Source organism: Camelina sativa, chromosome 12 (assembly GCF_000633955.1).
Source record: "Camelina sativa cultivar DH55 chromosome 12, Cs, whole genome shotgun sequence".
Taxonomy (NCBI): Eukaryota; Viridiplantae; Streptophyta; class Magnoliopsida; order Brassicales; family Brassicaceae; genus Camelina; species Camelina sativa.
Window position 1 is genome coordinate 17,743,987 of NC_025696.1, and position 18,514 is coordinate 17,762,500.

The following is an 18,514-nucleotide window of genomic DNA, read 5'->3' on the forward strand; positions in this document are numbered from 1 at the left end:
AATTCTAAAATTTTAAAATCCTACAAAATCCTCTAAAATCTAAGTTCAATACCCCCTTTAAGCGAGAGTACACGGGAAAATACTTGTTCCTTTGCTCCAAAGGTAAAGAATCAAAACTCTCTCTCTCTCTCTCTTTCTCTCTGCCTGAGCCAACTCGGTGGCGCGACTCAATGGGTCAGGAATCGTTTATCTACAGCTTCGTCGCCAGAGGCACTATGATCCTCGCCGAGTATACAGAGTTCACCGGTAATTTCCCGTCTATTGCTTCTCAGTGTCTCCAGAAGCTTCCTTCCTCCAGCAGCAGCAAGTTCACTTACAACTGCGATCACCATACCTTCAATTTCCTCGTCGAAGATGGCTACGGTTTGTGATTCACTATCTCTTCTCTCGTGGAATGAACAATAATAACATTGTCTTGTTTTTTTTTTTAAAAATTGCTCTTTTGGTTGAACCTAGTATGGATCTATAGCTAAAGCTTGTAGGCATCAATATATGAATCTTAAGGATCTTTTATATATTGGGTTCTTCTTACTTGGTGATTCAACACTGTTCTGTGTAAAAAAATGATTCCTTTTTGCTGATTTGGTTTGGTTTCCACTTGGAAATTTCCGGTGAAGCAAATTAGGGGAAGTATATATCTAAGCTTGATAGATCTCTGTGGACTTTGTTTTCTTTAAAGATTCACTTAGTAGCAGAAAATCTCAAAAGTCTTTTGAATGTTTTGGTAGGGGTTTGTATGTACTATCTATTAGTGTTTCTATTTTTGGTGTGTTGTATGGTGGTGAGCGCTTTTGCATTATGATTCCTATATTTGGAGATACCTTTGTGTGATGCCGATTGGAGATGTTTGTATCAGTATTTCTATAGGTATCAGTTAATGGTTTTGGAGTCGAAAAGATTCCATCTTTGGCATGCATGAGGCAGGACTTGCCTGCATAGTGTTGCTCCCTGAATTGGAATCTTCTTGTTTAGCACTATATATAGATTTAATAGTTCTTGGACATTGGTAATTTAGCATTACTATCAAATTACATTCTACTTGTTGTTACTCTTGTTCTGTTAAACAGTAATAAATCATTTGGTTCTATATGTGCGGGGTGTCCTTTGAGTTTTACAGGACATATAACTGATTAATGTTTTGCGTTGTTGGCAATGTTATGAGGAGAACTAGTTCTTCTTGAAAATGTTTTTCTACTTATATCTTGCGGAAACTTAAGTGTATGTGTATTTCACTTTTACAATGTTCCTTGAAATTGACATATGTCCTTCTTTTGCGCTTTCAGCATATTGTGTTGTGGCGAAAGATTCTCTTAGCAAGCAAATCTCGATTGCGTTTCTGGAACGTGTGAAAGCTGATTTCAAGAAGAGATATGGAGGTGGAAAAGCAAGCACAGCTATCGCCAAAAGTCTGAATAAGGAGTTCGGGTACTTATATTTCTTTAAAAAAATTTGGGAAGATGTTCAGTAACAAATATCATACAAGTGATAGATTTTTTTATATCATTGACGAAAATGATTACAAAAAAAATTGCAGGCCGGTGATGAAAGAACACATGAAGTATATTGTTGACCATGCAGAGGAGATTGAAAAACTAATAAAAGTCAAGGCTCAAGTTTCAGAAGTTAAAAGTATAATGTTGGAGAACATTGACAAGGTATTTGCTAATGATCACTCTCATAGTTTTTATCGCATTCTTCTCTTTATGTCTTTCTGCACACTTGTACTATCAATCATTTCTCCTTTGCTTTTACTTTTTACAATGATGTCTCTGTGAAAAAGTTGGAATGTTGCCTTAAAGCAGAGACAATTCACTGTTCATTGACTCTTAATACTTATCCAATATTTTTTATTTATCTATAGGCAATTGACAGAGGGGAAATTCTAACTGTTCTTACTGACAAGACCGAGAATCTACGTTCTCAGGTAGAATGCACACTTAACCCTTAAATAGCTAATCTTCTCTGACATAGCATAACTTTAACATAAGTGTATTTTGAACCTTTATAGGCTCAGGAGTACAAGAAACAAGGAACACAGGTGAGGAGGAAATTGTGGTATCAGAACATGAAGATAAAACTTGTGGTTCTTGGGATCTTGCTACTACTTGTTCTCATTATCTGGATATCAGTTTGTCACGGGTTCAATTGCACCGATTGAAGACACAACAAATTACTCAGTATGCGATGGTTAGAGCCTTCCGCGGAAACGGCCAGACAAAAAGTCTCCGGTAGAGAGATAGGAGAGAGAGAGAAAGAGGGGGGAACAAAACAGTACCATATTTTATATTGCAAGGTTTTGTCTATGAATGTTGTATTATAAGAGTGGGTGTGTTCTTTCGTTGGATTAACAAAAATATGGTGTAGGTTATTCTAGATTGCATATCTAAAAAACAGTGAGGATGTCTTTAAGTAAGAAAAAGAACATATGGTCGATGTAGTAAACTTAAAAATCAGAATTTGATTTTTGGTTTAAGTCACAAAATCGAAATGCGCCCACCGTGGGGCTCGAACCCACGACCACAAGGTTAAGAGCCTTGCGCTCTACCAACTGAGCTAGACGGGCTTTGTTACTGATAAAGCCATATAAAACTTATTGCTCGACACAAAACTCGTCTTTACATCGAAGACCGGAAGACTTCGGGTTCAACTGAAACTTTGCAGGAATAAGTGAAAATATCAATCTGTAATATTCTTGAGAAATCCTGATTTCTAGACATTCATTTGTGCCTGTAATTGAGTTTTACAGAATGCAAACCCGAAATGTTTGAAAATTTCATTGTCTAGAACATCATCAAGATTTTCCGGTAAGAGTTATGCAATGTGTGTCTCAGTAAGGTCTCAGATCGTTATAAATTGGCTCAAGCATCTGCTCACCACATTCTTTTGACATTTTAGTCCACAAACCTATAGATACTTCAACAGACATAGTACTTGTGGACATTTTGCAGCTTTTGGGCTATAGAATCAAAGCAATTAATCTGTTTCCAAACACAAACCTGAATCATCAGCTTACATATTCGATTCTTCATATATATTTATAAAATTTTAGCCTTTAAATACTCGGGTTCGAGGAAAATCTAGACTTCCATTGATCAAGCACCATGTTCCGCAAAATTTGTAATGATTAATATTGGTATACAAAGTACAAAACTAACAGATAGTTCTATATGCCTAGTTAGGTTCAACATTTCAAGCTTGTGAACAATTTCAAGCTTAACGGACCAATAAAATCAAAGCAAAAGCAAGCAGTTTCCAACACAAATCTTAATCATCAGCTTACCGAATTGATAATTAGCGTATGTATGTGAGCGTTTCCACACCCAAAAACACTCACAAAAACAGCAACAACACCTCAAAACAGATTCATAAAAATCGAGACTTTCCATAGTTTCAACAAAACTTGTAACAACCGCTACATACCTTATAACTTAGAACAAGCAGAATCAAGCTACTGAGTTTAAGACCCGACTTACACAAACTTAAAAGAAACATTACCAACAAAGACAAAAACCTTTAAAACCCCTCAAAGCTCATCTTCATCCCTCAAATACTCTCCAATATCAGCCTGATGAAGCACAACAATACCATTGGGATCCAATTTCCTACAATCCTGCGTACTCTTAGCCGCAATACCAAACCCTAGCGGAACATCAGACATAGAGAACACAACAACACCATCTCCAGGAACAATACTATCAGTAATCCTCCCTAACCCTCCTTTCAACACATGGTTCCCGTAAAGGAAAGACATCTCCGAAGTGGGTTTGAGCCATACCTTGTGTTTAGCATTCGCCGCCAAGATATTGAGCGACATAATCGTCAGATGGAAACTACCGGCGTGAGTGTACTTGCCGATGCAGGTTCCGAGGGAGACTAGGTTTTTCCTGGAGATGTTCGTGGCTCGCTTCACGAGGGCTTCGCTTACGTAGTAGACTCTGTTCTTCTGGAGGCGGAAACAGTAGCTGCCGGGTGTTGATTCGGGTCCTTCGTCTGATGGGTTCTCGACGATCTTCTTGAGGTTGTTGCCCACGAATTTGAAGAGCTTCTCGAAGACGACGGTCGTCTCGGTCTCGTCTAAAGGTCGCATTTTTGTGGGAAGAGAGAGAGGAAACTGAATTTGGAGACGAAGCTCTCTGTTTCTAAGAGGGATTGTATTTTCTAGGGTTTTAGGGATTTAGTACCAAAACCTAATGCGGCCGACGAGTTATCTTTTGTAATTTATAATTTGGTCCTTCTGTTTTGGAAATATATATTATCATTCCAACCCTTGAATTCCTTTATATTTTATTTTTGTATAACAAACTTTATTAAACCATATTATAAGGATGATTCAATACAAGTACAACTATACAAGTTTGTATATTAACTAACGAAGTGGTGGTACAGAGAAGGTTTGATAGTTGATACAACAGAATCAATAGATTTATAATTATTAAGTAAAGTTTCAACTTTTAAGTGATAGTTTTTAGAGAAATACCTAAAATAACACACATTTGGGTTTTTGTTCTAAAATTAGCACACACGCTGGAATGTTTCAAAACTAGCATTTCTTAATATTTAGAAATTAATAGAGAAAATATTATTATTTAAAAAAACTCAAAAAATTAAAACCCGATTTCTCTTACATTTTTCTCCGGCGAAGCTTGATGAATTTTCCGATTCAGAGATCTTCATTTCTGATCTCAGATTTTCCTGTGAAGCTTCAATCAGATACTAAATCCGTTGGCTTATCTTTCAATTTCTCTTTCTTCCTCTTTGATTTCAGAGTTTGAAATTGTTGGGTTATCTTCCAAAGGCGGTTACAATAACGACAAAGGAAGAAAATCAAAACTTTGACAGGTCAATATAGAGAATTGATGAAGGAGAAGCGTAGTATAGAGACGAAGTTGAACGCAACGGCGAACATAGTCGCAGGGATGGATCTGTTTCACCTTCGGTGGCCAAGATTGACACTATTATGTACCAATTGAGAGAAATTGACGGTCCCAATCATCTCTCCTTACCAAGATCAACACCCTCAGGTACCAATTTCAAACTGGAAATCTCATTGTAGAGAAATAGAAACTGGTGTGTGTGATAAAACTGCAAATGCTTCAATAACACTGACTGGCTTGTGGAAGTTGATGGAAGCCAAATCCTTCATGAATTTAGTACATTGTGATTTTGATCTCTTTCTTATTGATGAAAATTATGAATTTAAGTGTTGATTTGAACTAGATGATGAATTTTAAGCTAGGTGGTCTTTAAATTTTTTGACAGATATAAGTATGTTATAGTGAAGCTTGTAAGGAGATGGAGATTAGAAGGACTGATTTGAATTGGTAGGTATCTAGCTTGCTATGAGTTTTTGAATTGTTTTGCTAATGGCATAGATCAGCTTGGTAGTGTTTCTTGGGGTTTTTAAGGTTAATCAATCTGGTAATGTTGCAGAACTAGTTTAAATGTGGGGTGATATATAAGATATCTCTTGAAGTAATGTTAAAACAAAAATTGAATTCATGGACTGATCATGTTGTTGAATAAGGTTTTCAGGTCTAACTCAAGTGATTGATGATATACATGATGAGAAATATTTCAAGAACAAAGTAGAAAGTTGATGATGAAGATGGGAAAATTGGCACTTGAGTGGAAGTTTGAGTTCGTCATTATGGAAGGTCTTACTAAAATTCAAGAACAACTTCCTAAAAGCTATGGAATCCTTCCTAAATTTTTTAAAAATGTGCTTTTAAATCTCTTTATATGTGTTTTGCTTTATTGTATCACATATTACTTCATTAGTGATGTATAATGATTTGATTATGTGCACATATTGGTGTTTTACAATAAATGTAGCAAATAGAAATATCCAACATGATGTTTTAGGAAGATCTTCCTAAACGTCAATGAATTCTTCCTAAATTTCAAGGAGTTCTTCCTAAACGTCAATGACTCCTTCCTAATGCTTTTTTTTTTCTTTTCATGACGGTCTTCCTGAAATTCAAGAAATTATTCATAAATATATGAGAATCCTTCCTGAATGTTACATTCCAATCCTTCTTATATGTTTACCGGTGAAAACATAGCTATCTACCAAAATGTCGAGATAATACAAAACCTTCCTGAATATGTTTTAAAACAAGTTTTGTGGTGAAAACTATTCGAACTATCTTTCATAACCAAAATCCTAATGCTAAAACAAAGACCATGTGAATACAAAGACTCAAAATGTAAATACTTCAATCTCATATGGCAACTGTAGCCTTCAATCTTGTATGAGCACCGTTCGTCTTTGATTCCGAGTGTTATTTCAGCTCCAATTCTTTCTGACCATATATGTGTCTCTACAAAGTTAATTACCACATAAACTACCATTGTTACCACAATAATATAGCCAAACACATCATGTATTGCATTAGATGCAGTGATTATGAGAACAATTCCACAACTACTGGCAAATCATCAAGAAAGACTAAAATCAGAGCACATTCCCAGTTAACAGTATTAACAGCTCGTTTTTTACGTTTTCTATCATTTTAAACCTTTTCATGAAGGCTCTCCTGAATTAAATTTAAGTATTTCATGAAGACCATCATGAATTACAAATAGTCCTTCCTGAATATTTTATTTTAAAAGTCATGAATCCATGTGTTACAACAGAAACATGTACAGATCAAAAGTACACCATATAGAGATTTGGGAGTTGCGAAGCTGTGGCTAGCTCATCTTTTTGAACCAGAGCTCGTAAGTCTCTCCGGTCCCTTTCTTTCCATACCTTGTCCAGGCTCTTGTGCTAAAGCCTGTAATTTCCACAGAGAGAATAATAGATATTTGACACTAACATGCTTTGTAGTAAACACAAAAGACACGTACAAAAACAAGATGGTTGAAACATTTCAATGTTAATGAAGTTAAAGTAGCAGCAAAGTCTACAAGCTGTCACGTTCATTGATGCTTTAATCATGTAAAACATGAGGACAGATCATTGAGAAGGCAGCTAAAGATATAAACCCACTACGGTCCTTATTAGTCTTGTGATCCTTTTTGGATACAACAAAGAGAAAACAATAGTGTTTGCACTTAGAATGACATGTGTTGTTAACTTACAAAATCATTAATGTCCTTGTCACATCTGATGAGGGTTCATTGACAGAAGACAAGAACCTAGCTCTCGTAAATGTTTAGACAATTCTGCATCACCATTCTCTCATGGCTTGCTTGTCCTGCAAATAGCAAAGACAAGTTTATCCCCATTTCAATAGCAGTTTTAATCAACATGTCAATAACCTCATTGCTAAAAACAGAGAGCACCATATTGAAAATCTAAGCTTCCTCCACAAATGTAACCAGTTATTCTATTGATCAACTGCAGGATATGATCTTATATAACAAATTAGATAACGAAAAGCTACAGAGCAGCTCGATCAACCACAAAATAAACAAAAAAATCATTTTCATGAATCAAAATCATCACTACCGTTTTCTAAAATNTCAGATAATAGCTTATAAATTACTTATTTTTTTTTAAAAATTAACAATCCAAATATAATTTAACATTAAACAAAGCAAACTAAATAAAACAAAAAAATAGAAATTAAAATTCTATATTTTTAATATAAAAAATTATCCTGTGGTACCTCGGGTTAAAATCTAGTTGTTGTTGAATTTGGATTACATACTGGGAATATAATACTATAACTAGGATTTAATAACCTCATTGCTAAAAACAGAGAGCACCATATTGAAAATCTAGACTTCCTCCACAAATGTACCAGTTATTCTATTGATCAACTGCAGGATATGATCTTATATAACAAATTAGATAACGAAAAGCTACAGAGCAGCTAGTTCAACTACAAAATAAACAAAAAAATCATTTTCATGAATCAAAATCATCACTACCGTTTTCTAAAATTGTTGCGACTAAGCTTAAATTGTAAAATAATTCTCCTACAGCAATGAATGAAAATCTAAATACCATCATCAACAATAGGTAATAACAAGAGATGAAGACAGTCCAAATTCAAATTGAAGATAGAGAGTAGGAGTTGCGAAGCTTTGGCTAGCTTGTTTTTCTGAACTAGACCTCGAAGATCTCTCTGGTCCTTGAACCAGAGCTCGAAGATCTTCGACGAGATCTGAACCATAGCTCTTCATTCGCCTGTGATGTCACCTTTGATTCCTTCATTTCAGGTTACGATTTACCTCCACTTCAAATTCAATTTTGTCCGCCGGATATTTCTCTGATTCTCTCTCGCCGGATTCACATTTCTCCGATTCTCTCTCGCCGGAGGAAGATAGAGTCTTCGGTTCTCCCAATTTCTTTTCTAATTCCTTTTATTATTAAATATTACAGAATAAATAAGTTGTTGTGCTAATTTTGTCATTTTTAAAAGTTAATGCTAACTTTGGAACAAAAACCTAAATTTGTGCCATTTTTGTCAATTGCCCTAGTTTTTAATATTATAAACTAGATATTCACCCGCGGTACACCGCGGGGCTATATTTTTTGTTTAGAAAAGCAATATAGAATTTATTAATTATATTAATTATATACGTAAATAATATCTTTTTATTTTTTAAATCTACTATAGTTTTACATCAATATATTATGTAGTGTATAACTTCCATTATCAATATGTACTGGTGTATTATATAGTTAGGATATCCTTATTGTTCATTAAATTTGGTTTAGTCAACAAATATACATTTTTGTGATTTTTCTTTTTTCATTTACAATGTAGAGATAATAGTATTACACAATATATTCTATTTTTATAATTATATGAGTATACTCTAATTTTTGTTGTTTTATCTCTATATCATTTAACACTTTTGTATTTATAGTTGTGCAAGTCGATTAAAATGGTGGAGTGTTTTTTTGTAAAGTTTTTTTAAATCAAGAAGTTTAATCGGAAATCTAGGCTGTTATTATTGTCTAGGGTTAATCAATTGTGTTTAATATTTAGTACAGTTTTTTAGAAAATGAATTAATTATATATGAAATATATAATGCTAATGGGTGTTGGTCCGATACTTTTAGAAGTTTGAATAGGAGAAAATCTTCATCAATTAGATTTTGAATTTGATATTATTTAAAGTAAAAAATAAGTGTAAAATTTAATGCAAATAGCATGATTGTAAATAGGTTTGAACTTGAGGATTTATTTTATAAATGTTTCCAAAAATGTATATATAGATACACCAATAGTAAAATGACACATATACAATAGATTCGATATAAAAAAAACATACCAGATCCCAAATAAACTCGTCTCGCTATCTACGAGCGTGCTATGATCAAACTGTATTATATGAGTTAATATTATCTTTTTTTTTTGGTATGAATGTTAAATTATTTTCACCAAAAAAAGACTGTTGTACAACTTAATGCAACATTGTTAATATTATCTCTTTCACTTGATTCTTGAGTACATTGCTTCCTCCATAAACATTTGCAACTTGTAAGCAATTACCTTCTCGTCTCGCACAATCTTCACTTTAAAAAGAAAGTAACTCGTAAAAATCGTATCATACATTCTAAACAGTTAAAACATCTAAAATTAGTTTACTTGATTTTATGCAAATACTATCTCTAACATTCCTTCTTTTGCTTCACTTAGGAATGTTGTATATGATTGGTCAAGAAAAAATCCTTTTAAAGCATTTTCTGACTCAATGGTCAAGAAAAATTCAGAAAACATCCAAATTTAGGAGGTAAACGATTATGCACCAAATCATGAACTTTAAATCAACATATGATCAATATTTTATACCCCTAATATTTTTTCAACAAAATTGCTCAAAGATCATATGTCATAAGCTAGTGGAAAAATTAAAAATAAATTATCTCTATTTTTTTTTTTTGCAAACAAAAGAATCAGCTCAAACGAACCAATTTGAAGGAAAGTTGCCTACAAACAAAACATGATGCGGAGATAGGCGCGCTTGGCGAGCCAAAGAATCCGCTTTGACATTTGCATTTCTAGAAATATGAAATAAAGAGAAAGAAGAGAACTCCTCCTGATCCGTTTTGATTCCCTCCAAATATGTTGCAAAGGCCGGCCAGTCTTGAGGGGAAGACACCATCTTCACCAGATCCAAACTGTCCGTAAAGAAAGCCACCTCTCTAAAGTCGTGGCCAATCATACACCGCATCGCCCAGCTGAAAGCTTCCACTTCTGCATGTAGGGAAGATAGACTGCGCCGAAAATTTGTTGCTCCTAAAATTGGTGGGGAGCCTTGCGAAGAAGTACAAAACCATCCTGAACCCGCAAAAACATCTGTTTCTTTCCAAGAGCCATCAACAAAGCATCGATAGCCTGAATAAACCAATGGAAGAGGAGGGTTCCGCCGATTGAGCCGAGGACCTGGAACCATAGGGGGGGGGATTAACCTCCTCTCCCTCATCTTCCACCTGGGCATGAAACCAAGAAGTCGCTTCCCCTTGCGCTATCCGCACAATATCATCCGGCCGTTCCGTCTGATTCTCAAACACACAAGCATTTCTTGCTTTCCAAATATACCACATAAGCCATGGGAAAATCGTGACACTGGAACCCGGATTCGTAGGTCCCAAAAAGTGATCAACATTTGCATAAATAGAAGCCGTTGGAAATTGGTTAGGCCCCACAGGAACATGGGCCAAAGCCCAGACCTGACGGGCAGGCAGACACACAAAAATAGCATGATTAACAGTCTCCTCAGCCGCCCCACACCGCATACATCCAACGTCACATTCTATGCCCCTCCGTCTCAAATTGGCCGACACCGAAATACTACCCGATAGCACTTGCCACATGAAATGTTTTAGCTTTGGGGGACAATAAACCTGCCAAACCTTAGCAAGAAGCGGGTTGATCTCAGGACCACACCCACTAGCCTGGAAAGTGTTTGGAATACCCTGACGTGCCATTTCATACCCTGACTTAACCGTATATTTACCAGACTTTGTAAAATGCCACCCTAAAGGGTCTGCCATCGGCAGACTACTGAAGGGAATAGCCTCTATCAAAGCGACATCTGCCGGATCAAAATGTTCAACAAGCCGATCCCGACGCCAAGAGTTCGTGTGATGATTCATAAACTGAGATAATCAAAGAGATGGGTCCATGAGCGGACCGTTACATAAAGCTGGTCTTGGGAATTGAGCTGGAATCCAGGGATCAGTCCATATAGAAATGGTGTCCCCTGAGCCAACCCGTTTAATAAGCCCTTTGTTTACCAAAGATCGAGCAGACACGATGCTTCTCCACCCATAGGAAGGAGAGTAGGACCATATTGGTTCCAGTGGACTGGAGTTCCGGTAATACCTACTTTTAAAAACCCTGGCGAATAGTGAGTCTGGTACCTCAATCAATCGCCATAACTGTTTTGCCAACAAAGCCGTGTTAAAATCATCAACATTCCTAAAACCCAAGCCACCCATCTGCTTGGAACAACAAAGCCTCTCCCAGGCTATCCAATGCATACCCCCAGACTGACCATTAGAACTCCACCACAAATTCGCCACCGCACTAGTGAGCTTGGATGTTATCGTTTTCAGCAAACGGTAACAAGACATCACAAAAGTTGGAACCGCCGTCGCAACAGATTTGATCATTACCTCCTTCCCCCCTTTGGACAATAACTTGGCCGACCAACCAGTGGTCCGGCCCTGTAACCTGTCCCGAACATAAGAAAAAACCTTTGTTTTCGATCCTCCCAAACTCTCCGAGATCCCTAAGTATGACCCCATACCTCCTAGGTTTGTAATACCAAGAACCCCCTGCGTCTCCAACCTAACCTGGTCAGCCACAGTATGTCCGAACTACAGTGAAGATTTTGTAAAGTTTATCTGTTGACCCGAAACAGCCTCATATTGCTTGAGGATGTCCAGAACCACACCGCATTGCTCCTTGTCCGCTTTACAAAAAAAGAGACTATCATCTGCAACCAACAAATGTGTTATCGGCGGGCACTTATTTTCCACCTTAATGCCTGTAATCCGCTTATCGGCCTCCGCCTTCCGAATATTAGCAATTAAAACCTCCGTACAAAGAATGAACAAATACGGGGATAGAGGATCCCCTGCCGTAGGCCCCGCCCTGGTAAGATTTGACCATTAGGTTGCCCGTTAATAAGGACCTTGTATTCCACCGAAGAAACACAATACAAAATCCATGAAATCCAGATCTCCGCGAATCCCATTTTCCTCAATAATGCCTCCAGAAAACCCCACTCAACCCTGTCATATGCCTTGCTCATATCAGTCTTGATAGCCATGAACTTCCCTTTTACAGGAATTATTGGTTCTCAATCCATGAAACATCTCCTGAGCTATAAGAATGTTATCCGAAATCAACCGTCCAGGTACAAACGCAGATTGCGTTTCCGAGATGAGACCAGGGAGGATCTCCTTAAGTCTGTTACACAGAACTATCGACAGGACCTTATATCCCACATTGCATAAGCTGATGCGATGTAACTCCGCCATCCGGGTCGGTTCAGCCACCTTTGGGATAAGACAAATGTGTGTTTGATTTAACCGCTTGTCAAACATGCCCTCCTCAAAAAACTGATTCACCAGAGCCACCAGATCATCCTTAATAATCCGCCATGCCTTCTGGAAAAACAAGGCAGTCATTCCATCAGGCCTTGGAGCCTTATCCGGGTGCATCATAAATAAAGCCCGACAGACCTCTAACTCCGTGGCAGGGGCCGTCAACCTGACGTTATCTGCCTCCGTAATAACCGTGTTGACTTCCCGTAAAGCATCCTCAAAATTTTCCGGTTGGATCGAGGAAAACAACTCCTCAAAGTATGACACTGCTGTATTGCAAATTGCGTCATCCTCCGTAGACCAGACATCATGTTTGTCGAAGAGACCGACAATCCGGTTACGGGCCCGGCGTTGCTTGGTTTGGACCTGAAAATACTTGGTATTTTTGTCCCCCACCCGCATCCACCTATTCCTACTCTTAAGATACCAATGGATCTCCTCATCCCGATAAGCCTCTCTCAGACGACTGCTGAGATCCGAGATCACCTCCGGGGTGGATAAGTCATCAGCCTGTGCCAACTCCAATTGCCTTTTTAGATCCTCAATCAACTCCCGACCATATGGAACCTGCGTTTTACGCCATCTTGAGATCTCCCGTCTACAGCTGATGATTTTCCCAGAAAAGTCCTGGTCCTGGTCTGGGTCTCCACCCCAACCCAAAGCGATAGCATCCATTAAACCATCTTTTCCTACCCAACGATGATCAAACATAAAACACCTACGCCCCCTCGGTCGATTTGCACCAATGCTGGCCACAAGAGGTTTATGATCAGAAGCAATCATAGGGAGGTATTCTCTAACCGTATCCGGAAATAGATCATGCCAATCCTCATTCCCTAGAGCCATATCCAACCGACACCGTATAGGTTTTTTATCTCGCCAACCTTGCCAGGATAGACAGTCCCCCAAATAGGGGAATTCCAAAAAACCACAATGCCGAATCATCCCATTAAAAGAAAGAAAAGAATGCATTTTAACATATGTACAAACTCTTGATTACTCCCTCTGTTTCAATTAATATATATGATTTTGGCTCACATCTTTAGAATTATTTCTTTTTATTTTTCTGTTCGAAACAAAAAGTTTAAAACAACATTTCTTATCTGGTTAAAGCCTAGCTAGTCTACCATTAAAACAAAACTGTAAAATACAAATTGTTAAAACAATCAAGAAATAATTAATTTTACACTAAAAAATGAAAGAAAGTATAAAAGAAGAAAATCTTAAATCATTACTTATAGTATATATATATATTATGAAATAGAGGAAGTACATAAAATAAGATAATTCTGTTGTGAATTAAAACTACAAAATACTTATGTGTTGTGAATTATAACCAAAATACACTTAACTTATGTTTGTAATACTTTGTAAAGTGAATAAGAAATAACAAAGTGAGAGAGAGAGAGGAGCAGCCGAGAGAGAGAGGGATTTTGAGAGTCTTATTGATCAAAGACAACTTATGTGTTTATTACACTCTTACACAACCCACTTAAGCACTAACACTTCTTCCTATTTATAGTGAAGTAAACAAAACATGAGTCACCTATTATTTAGTTTTGGTAATGACAAGTGGAAGTTGGTGTAATATTACACTAACAAGTGTCATGACATGTGTCTTGTGATGGAATAATCACACTTGTGTTTTACAATACTCCTCCTTGATTATCCATCACCATTGAGTTACGTACTACCTCATTAAAAACCTTGTCACGGAAAACCCATTGGGATAAAAACCATGACAAGAGAAAAAGAGTATAGTAACGTAATCTCCCCCTCGAAAAGATAAGTATAATCTTTCTTCATAAATCTCGTAGATGACGCATTCCAATACTGTGAATATGCTTTCTGAATGTGGTAGTTGGAAGCGCCTTTGTGAATAGATCTGCTGCATTGTCACTTGAGCGGATATGTTGAATGTCAACTTCCTTCTTTTGCTCGAGTTCTTGAGTGTAAGAGAAAAATCTTGGAGGTATATGCTTTATTCTGTCGCTTTTGATGTAACCTTCTTTGATTTGGGCGACACAAGCAGCATTGTCTTCAAATAATGTTGTTGGCTCTTTGCTGATGACTATTCCACTCGATTCTTGTATATGGTTAGTCATTGATCTAAGCCATACACATTCCCTCGATGCTTCATGAAGAGCAATTATTTCTCAATGATTTGAGGAAGTGGCGACCAAATTCTGTTTCTGTNGAGAGAGAGAGGAGCAGCCGAGAGAGAGAGGGATTTTGAGAGTCTTATTGATCAAAGACAACTTATGTGTTTANCAATTGTGAAAACATATCCAGTTTGGGATCGGGACTTATGTGGATCTGAAAAATATCCTGCATCTGCAAAACCAACAACACCAACCGAAGAGTTTCTAGGATAGAATAATCCCAAGTCAATCATACCTTGAAGATAACGGAGAATATGTTTTATCCCATTCCAATGCCTGTGGGTAGGGGATGAGTTGTATCTTGCAAGTAGATTCGTAGCGAATGCTATATCTGGTCTAGTGCAATTTGCAAGATACATGAGTCCACCGATAGCACTCATATAAGGTACTTCGAAACCAAGTATTTTCTCGTTATTTTCACAAGGTCTGAATGGATCACTATCGACATTCAGAGATCTATTGACCATTGGAGTACTCAAAGGAGTCGCTTTGTCCATATTAAAGCGCTTTAAAATCTTTTTCGTATAGTTTGATTGATGCACAAATATTCCATCTTGGAAATGTTCTATATGGAGCCTAAGACAAAATTTAGTCTTTCCAAGATCTTTCAATTCAAACTCTTCCTTGATATGAGTTCATGCATCATCAATCTCCTTTTGAGTTCCAATTATATTTAGATCATCAACATATACAGCAATGATCACAAGATGGAGATTTCTTTATGAAGACGCATGGGCATATTTCATTATTAACATACCCTTTCTTCAATAGGTATTCGCTTAAGCGATTATACCACATGCGTCCGGATTGTTTTAATCCGTAAAGTGATCGCTGTAANGCATTCCAATACTGTGAATATGCTTTCTGAATGTGGTAGTTGGAAGCGCCTTTGTGAATAGATCTGCTGCATTGTCACTTGAGCGGATATGTTGAATGTCAACTTCCTTCTTTTGCTCGAGTTCTTGAGTGTAAGAGAAAAATCTTGGAGGTATATGCTTTATTCTGTCGCTTTTGATGTAACCTTCTTTGATTTGGGCGACACAAGCAGCATTGTCTTCAAATAATGTTGTTGGCTCTTTGCTGATGACTATTCCACTCGATTCTTGTATATGGTTAGTCATTGATCTAAGCCATACACATTCCCTCGATGCTTCATGAAGAGCAATTATTTCTCAATGATTTGAGGAAGTGGCGACCAAATTCTGTTTCTGTGCGCCATGAGATAGCAGTTCCTCCAATTGTGAAAACATATCCAGTTTGGGATCGGGACTTATGTGGATCTGAAAAATATCCTGCATCTGCAAAACCAACAACACCAACCGAAGAGTTTCTAGGATAGAATAATCCCAAGTCAATCATACCTTGAAGATAACGGAGAATATGTTTTATCCCATTCCAATGCCTGTGGGTAGGGGATGAGTTGTATCTTGCAAGTAGATTCGTAGCGAATGCTATATCTGGTCTAGTGCAATTTGCAAGATACATGAGTCCACCGATAGCACTCATATAAGGTACTTCGAAACCAAGTATTTTCTCGTTATTTTCACAAGGTCTGAATGGATCACTATCGACATTCAGAGATCTATTGACCATTGGAGTACTCAAAGGAGTCGCTTTGTCCATATTAAAGCGCTTTAAAATCTTTTTCGTATAGTTTGATTGATGCACAAATATTCCATCTTGGAAATGTTCTATATGGAGCCTAAGACAAAATTTAGTCNGATCCATATAAATATGCTGTCACTACATCCATAAGGTACATTTCTAAATTCTTAGAAGCCGTTAGACTTATTAAGTACCTGAATATAATTGCATCCATGACTGGAGAATATGTTTCTTCATAATCAACTCCAGGTCTTTGAGAAAAACCTTGTGCAACAAGTCGGGCTTTATATCTTGTGATTTCATCTTTCTCATTTCTTTTTCGCACAAATACCCACTTGCAACCAACAGGTTTTACATCTTTAGATGCAGTGACAAGAAGTCCAAAAACATTTCTTTTATTGAGGGAGAGCAACTCAAGTTGTATAGTCTTTTTCCATTTCTCCCAGTCAGGCCTATGTTGGCATTTTGATATGGACCTAGGATATGGATCATCTTTTTCATGATCGATCTCTTTAGATACAGAAAAAGAGAATATTCCATCATCATCATCAATTTCATCTCTATATCATAACATTCCATTTTGGGCATAGTTAATAGAAACATCATATTTTTCTGCATCATCCTGAGGACTTTTCTCTTTATTTGGTTCTTCTTGAACTTCTTGAACCTTTTCATCTCCCATTTTCTTTTTCTTTCGGAGATTTTTATCTTTAGAGCTCATTGGCCTCCCCCTTTTCAATTGAACCTTAGGTTCATTAACTTTGCTTCCATCAAGTTCCTCTCTAGGAATTTCAACTCTTGATGGTGCATTTGCAGTGGGGATATATGACTTTGTCACCCTTTTTGTATCTATGAACGCATCTGGTAACTGCTTTGCCAAAATTTGTAAATGTACAATTTTATGAACTTCCAGCTCACGTTGATTTGTAGGGGGATCATGATATATCAAAAATGGTGTATACCATGTAATATCTTTAGGTACTTGTTTAATTCCTCCCCCTAACGCTGGAAATTCATCTTCATTAAAATGGCAATCGGCAAAACGTGCCGTAAACATATCACCAGTTTGCGGTTCAAGATATCAAATTATACTCGGTGATGCATAACCGATATATATGCCCAATCTCCTTTGTGGCCCCATTTTTGTTCTTTGCGGTGGGGCTATAAGAACATAAACCGCACATCCAAAAATACGGAGATAGGATATGTTTGGATCTTGGCCAGATGCCAATTGTAAAGGGGAATATTTATTATATGCGCTTGGTCGTATTTGGACCAATGCCGCAACATGCAATATAGTATGACCACATATAGAAATTGGGAGTTTTGTTCTCAATATTAACTGTCTAGCAATGAGTTGTAGCCGTTTAATCAAAGATTCAGCCATGCCATTTTGTGTATGAACATGAGGAACCGGATGCTCCACATCGATTCCTATTGACATACAATAGTCATTGAAAGCTTGTGAAGTGAATTCACCGGCGTTATCAAGCCTGACTTTCTTTATGGCATAATCAGGGAATTGAACTTTCAACCTGATTATTTGGGCAATGAATTTTGCGAAGGCCGTGTTTCTTGTTGTCAATAGACACACATTTGACCATCTACTAGATGCGTCAATCATTACCATAAAATAACGAAACGGCCCGCATGAAGGGTGGATAGGTCCACATATATCACCATGTATTCTCTCTAAGAACAATGGTGATTCATTCCCAATTTTGGCTGGCGATGGCCGAATTATGAGTTTTCCTTGAGAACATGCATCACATGAAAACTCATCAGATCTAAAAATCTTTTCGTTCTTCAATGGATGACCATTGAAATTTTGCACATTTTTTCGCATCATAACTGAACCAGGATGTCCAAGTCTTTCATGCCATATCTTAAATGTACTAGTAAACTTAGAGTTTACTGTAACATAAGATGCGAAATTATTTATTTTTGTGCAATACAATCCAGAGGATAACATTGGTAATTCTTCCAATATATGTTTCTCCTCAGATGTTATGCAAATATATTCAATGCCATTCTTATTCAGAGTCTCTATATGATATCCATTTCTTCGGATATCTCTGAAACTAATCAAGTTTCTATGAGACTTGGGGCAATATAATGCATCAATTTCAAATTTTGTTCCCCTTGGCATTGAAAAACTGGCTTTTCCAGAGCCTATAATAATCTTTGCATTACCACATATAGTGCTCACGCTTCTAGCGGAGTCTTTTAT

At 37.0% G+C, this 18,514-nt stretch overlaps 2 protein-coding genes and 1 non-coding gene across 3 annotated transcripts; 1 reads left to right on the forward strand and 2 right to left on the reverse strand.

The window, feature by feature from the left end:
* On the forward strand, positions 35–2,404 carry LOC104732062 (vesicle-associated membrane protein 724-like). The gene is made up of 5 exons (XM_010451589.1): positions 35–363; positions 1,284–1,425; positions 1,535–1,655; positions 1,862–1,924; positions 2,009–2,404. Exons 1-5 carry the CDS (start codon positions 171–173, stop codon positions 2,156–2,158), a joined length of 669 nt encoding a protein of 222 aa, XP_010449891.1. The 5' UTR covers positions 35–170; the 3' UTR covers positions 2,159–2,404.
* Positions 2,491–2,563, reverse strand: TRNAK-CUU. The gene has a single exon. It is a non-coding gene; the product is annotated as a tRNA-Lys (tRNA).
* On the reverse strand, positions 3,265–4,185 carry LOC104732063 (60S ribosome subunit biogenesis protein NIP7 homolog). The gene has a single exon (XM_010451590.2). It carries the CDS (start codon positions 4,085–4,087, stop codon positions 3,524–3,526), a length of 564 nt encoding a protein of 187 aa, XP_010449892.1. The 5' UTR covers positions 4,088–4,185; the 3' UTR covers positions 3,265–3,523.

Coding starts and splice junctions, on each gene's coding strand:
- LOC104732062 (XM_010451589.1), top strand. CDS start 171: ATGGGTCAGGAATCGTTTATCTACAGCTTCGTCGCCAGAGGCACTATG. Junction 1,426..1,534: donor AGTCTGAATAAGGAGTTCGG/GTACTTATATTT, acceptor AAAAAATTGCAG/GCCGGTGATGAAAGAACACA. Junction 1,925..2,008: donor CCGAGAATCTACGTTCTCAG/GTAGAATGCACA, acceptor GAACCTTTATAG/GCTCAGGAGTACAAGAAACA.
- LOC104732063 (XM_010451590.2), bottom strand. CDS start 4,087: ATGCGACCTTTAGACGAGACCGAGACGACCGTCGTCTTCGAGAAGCTC.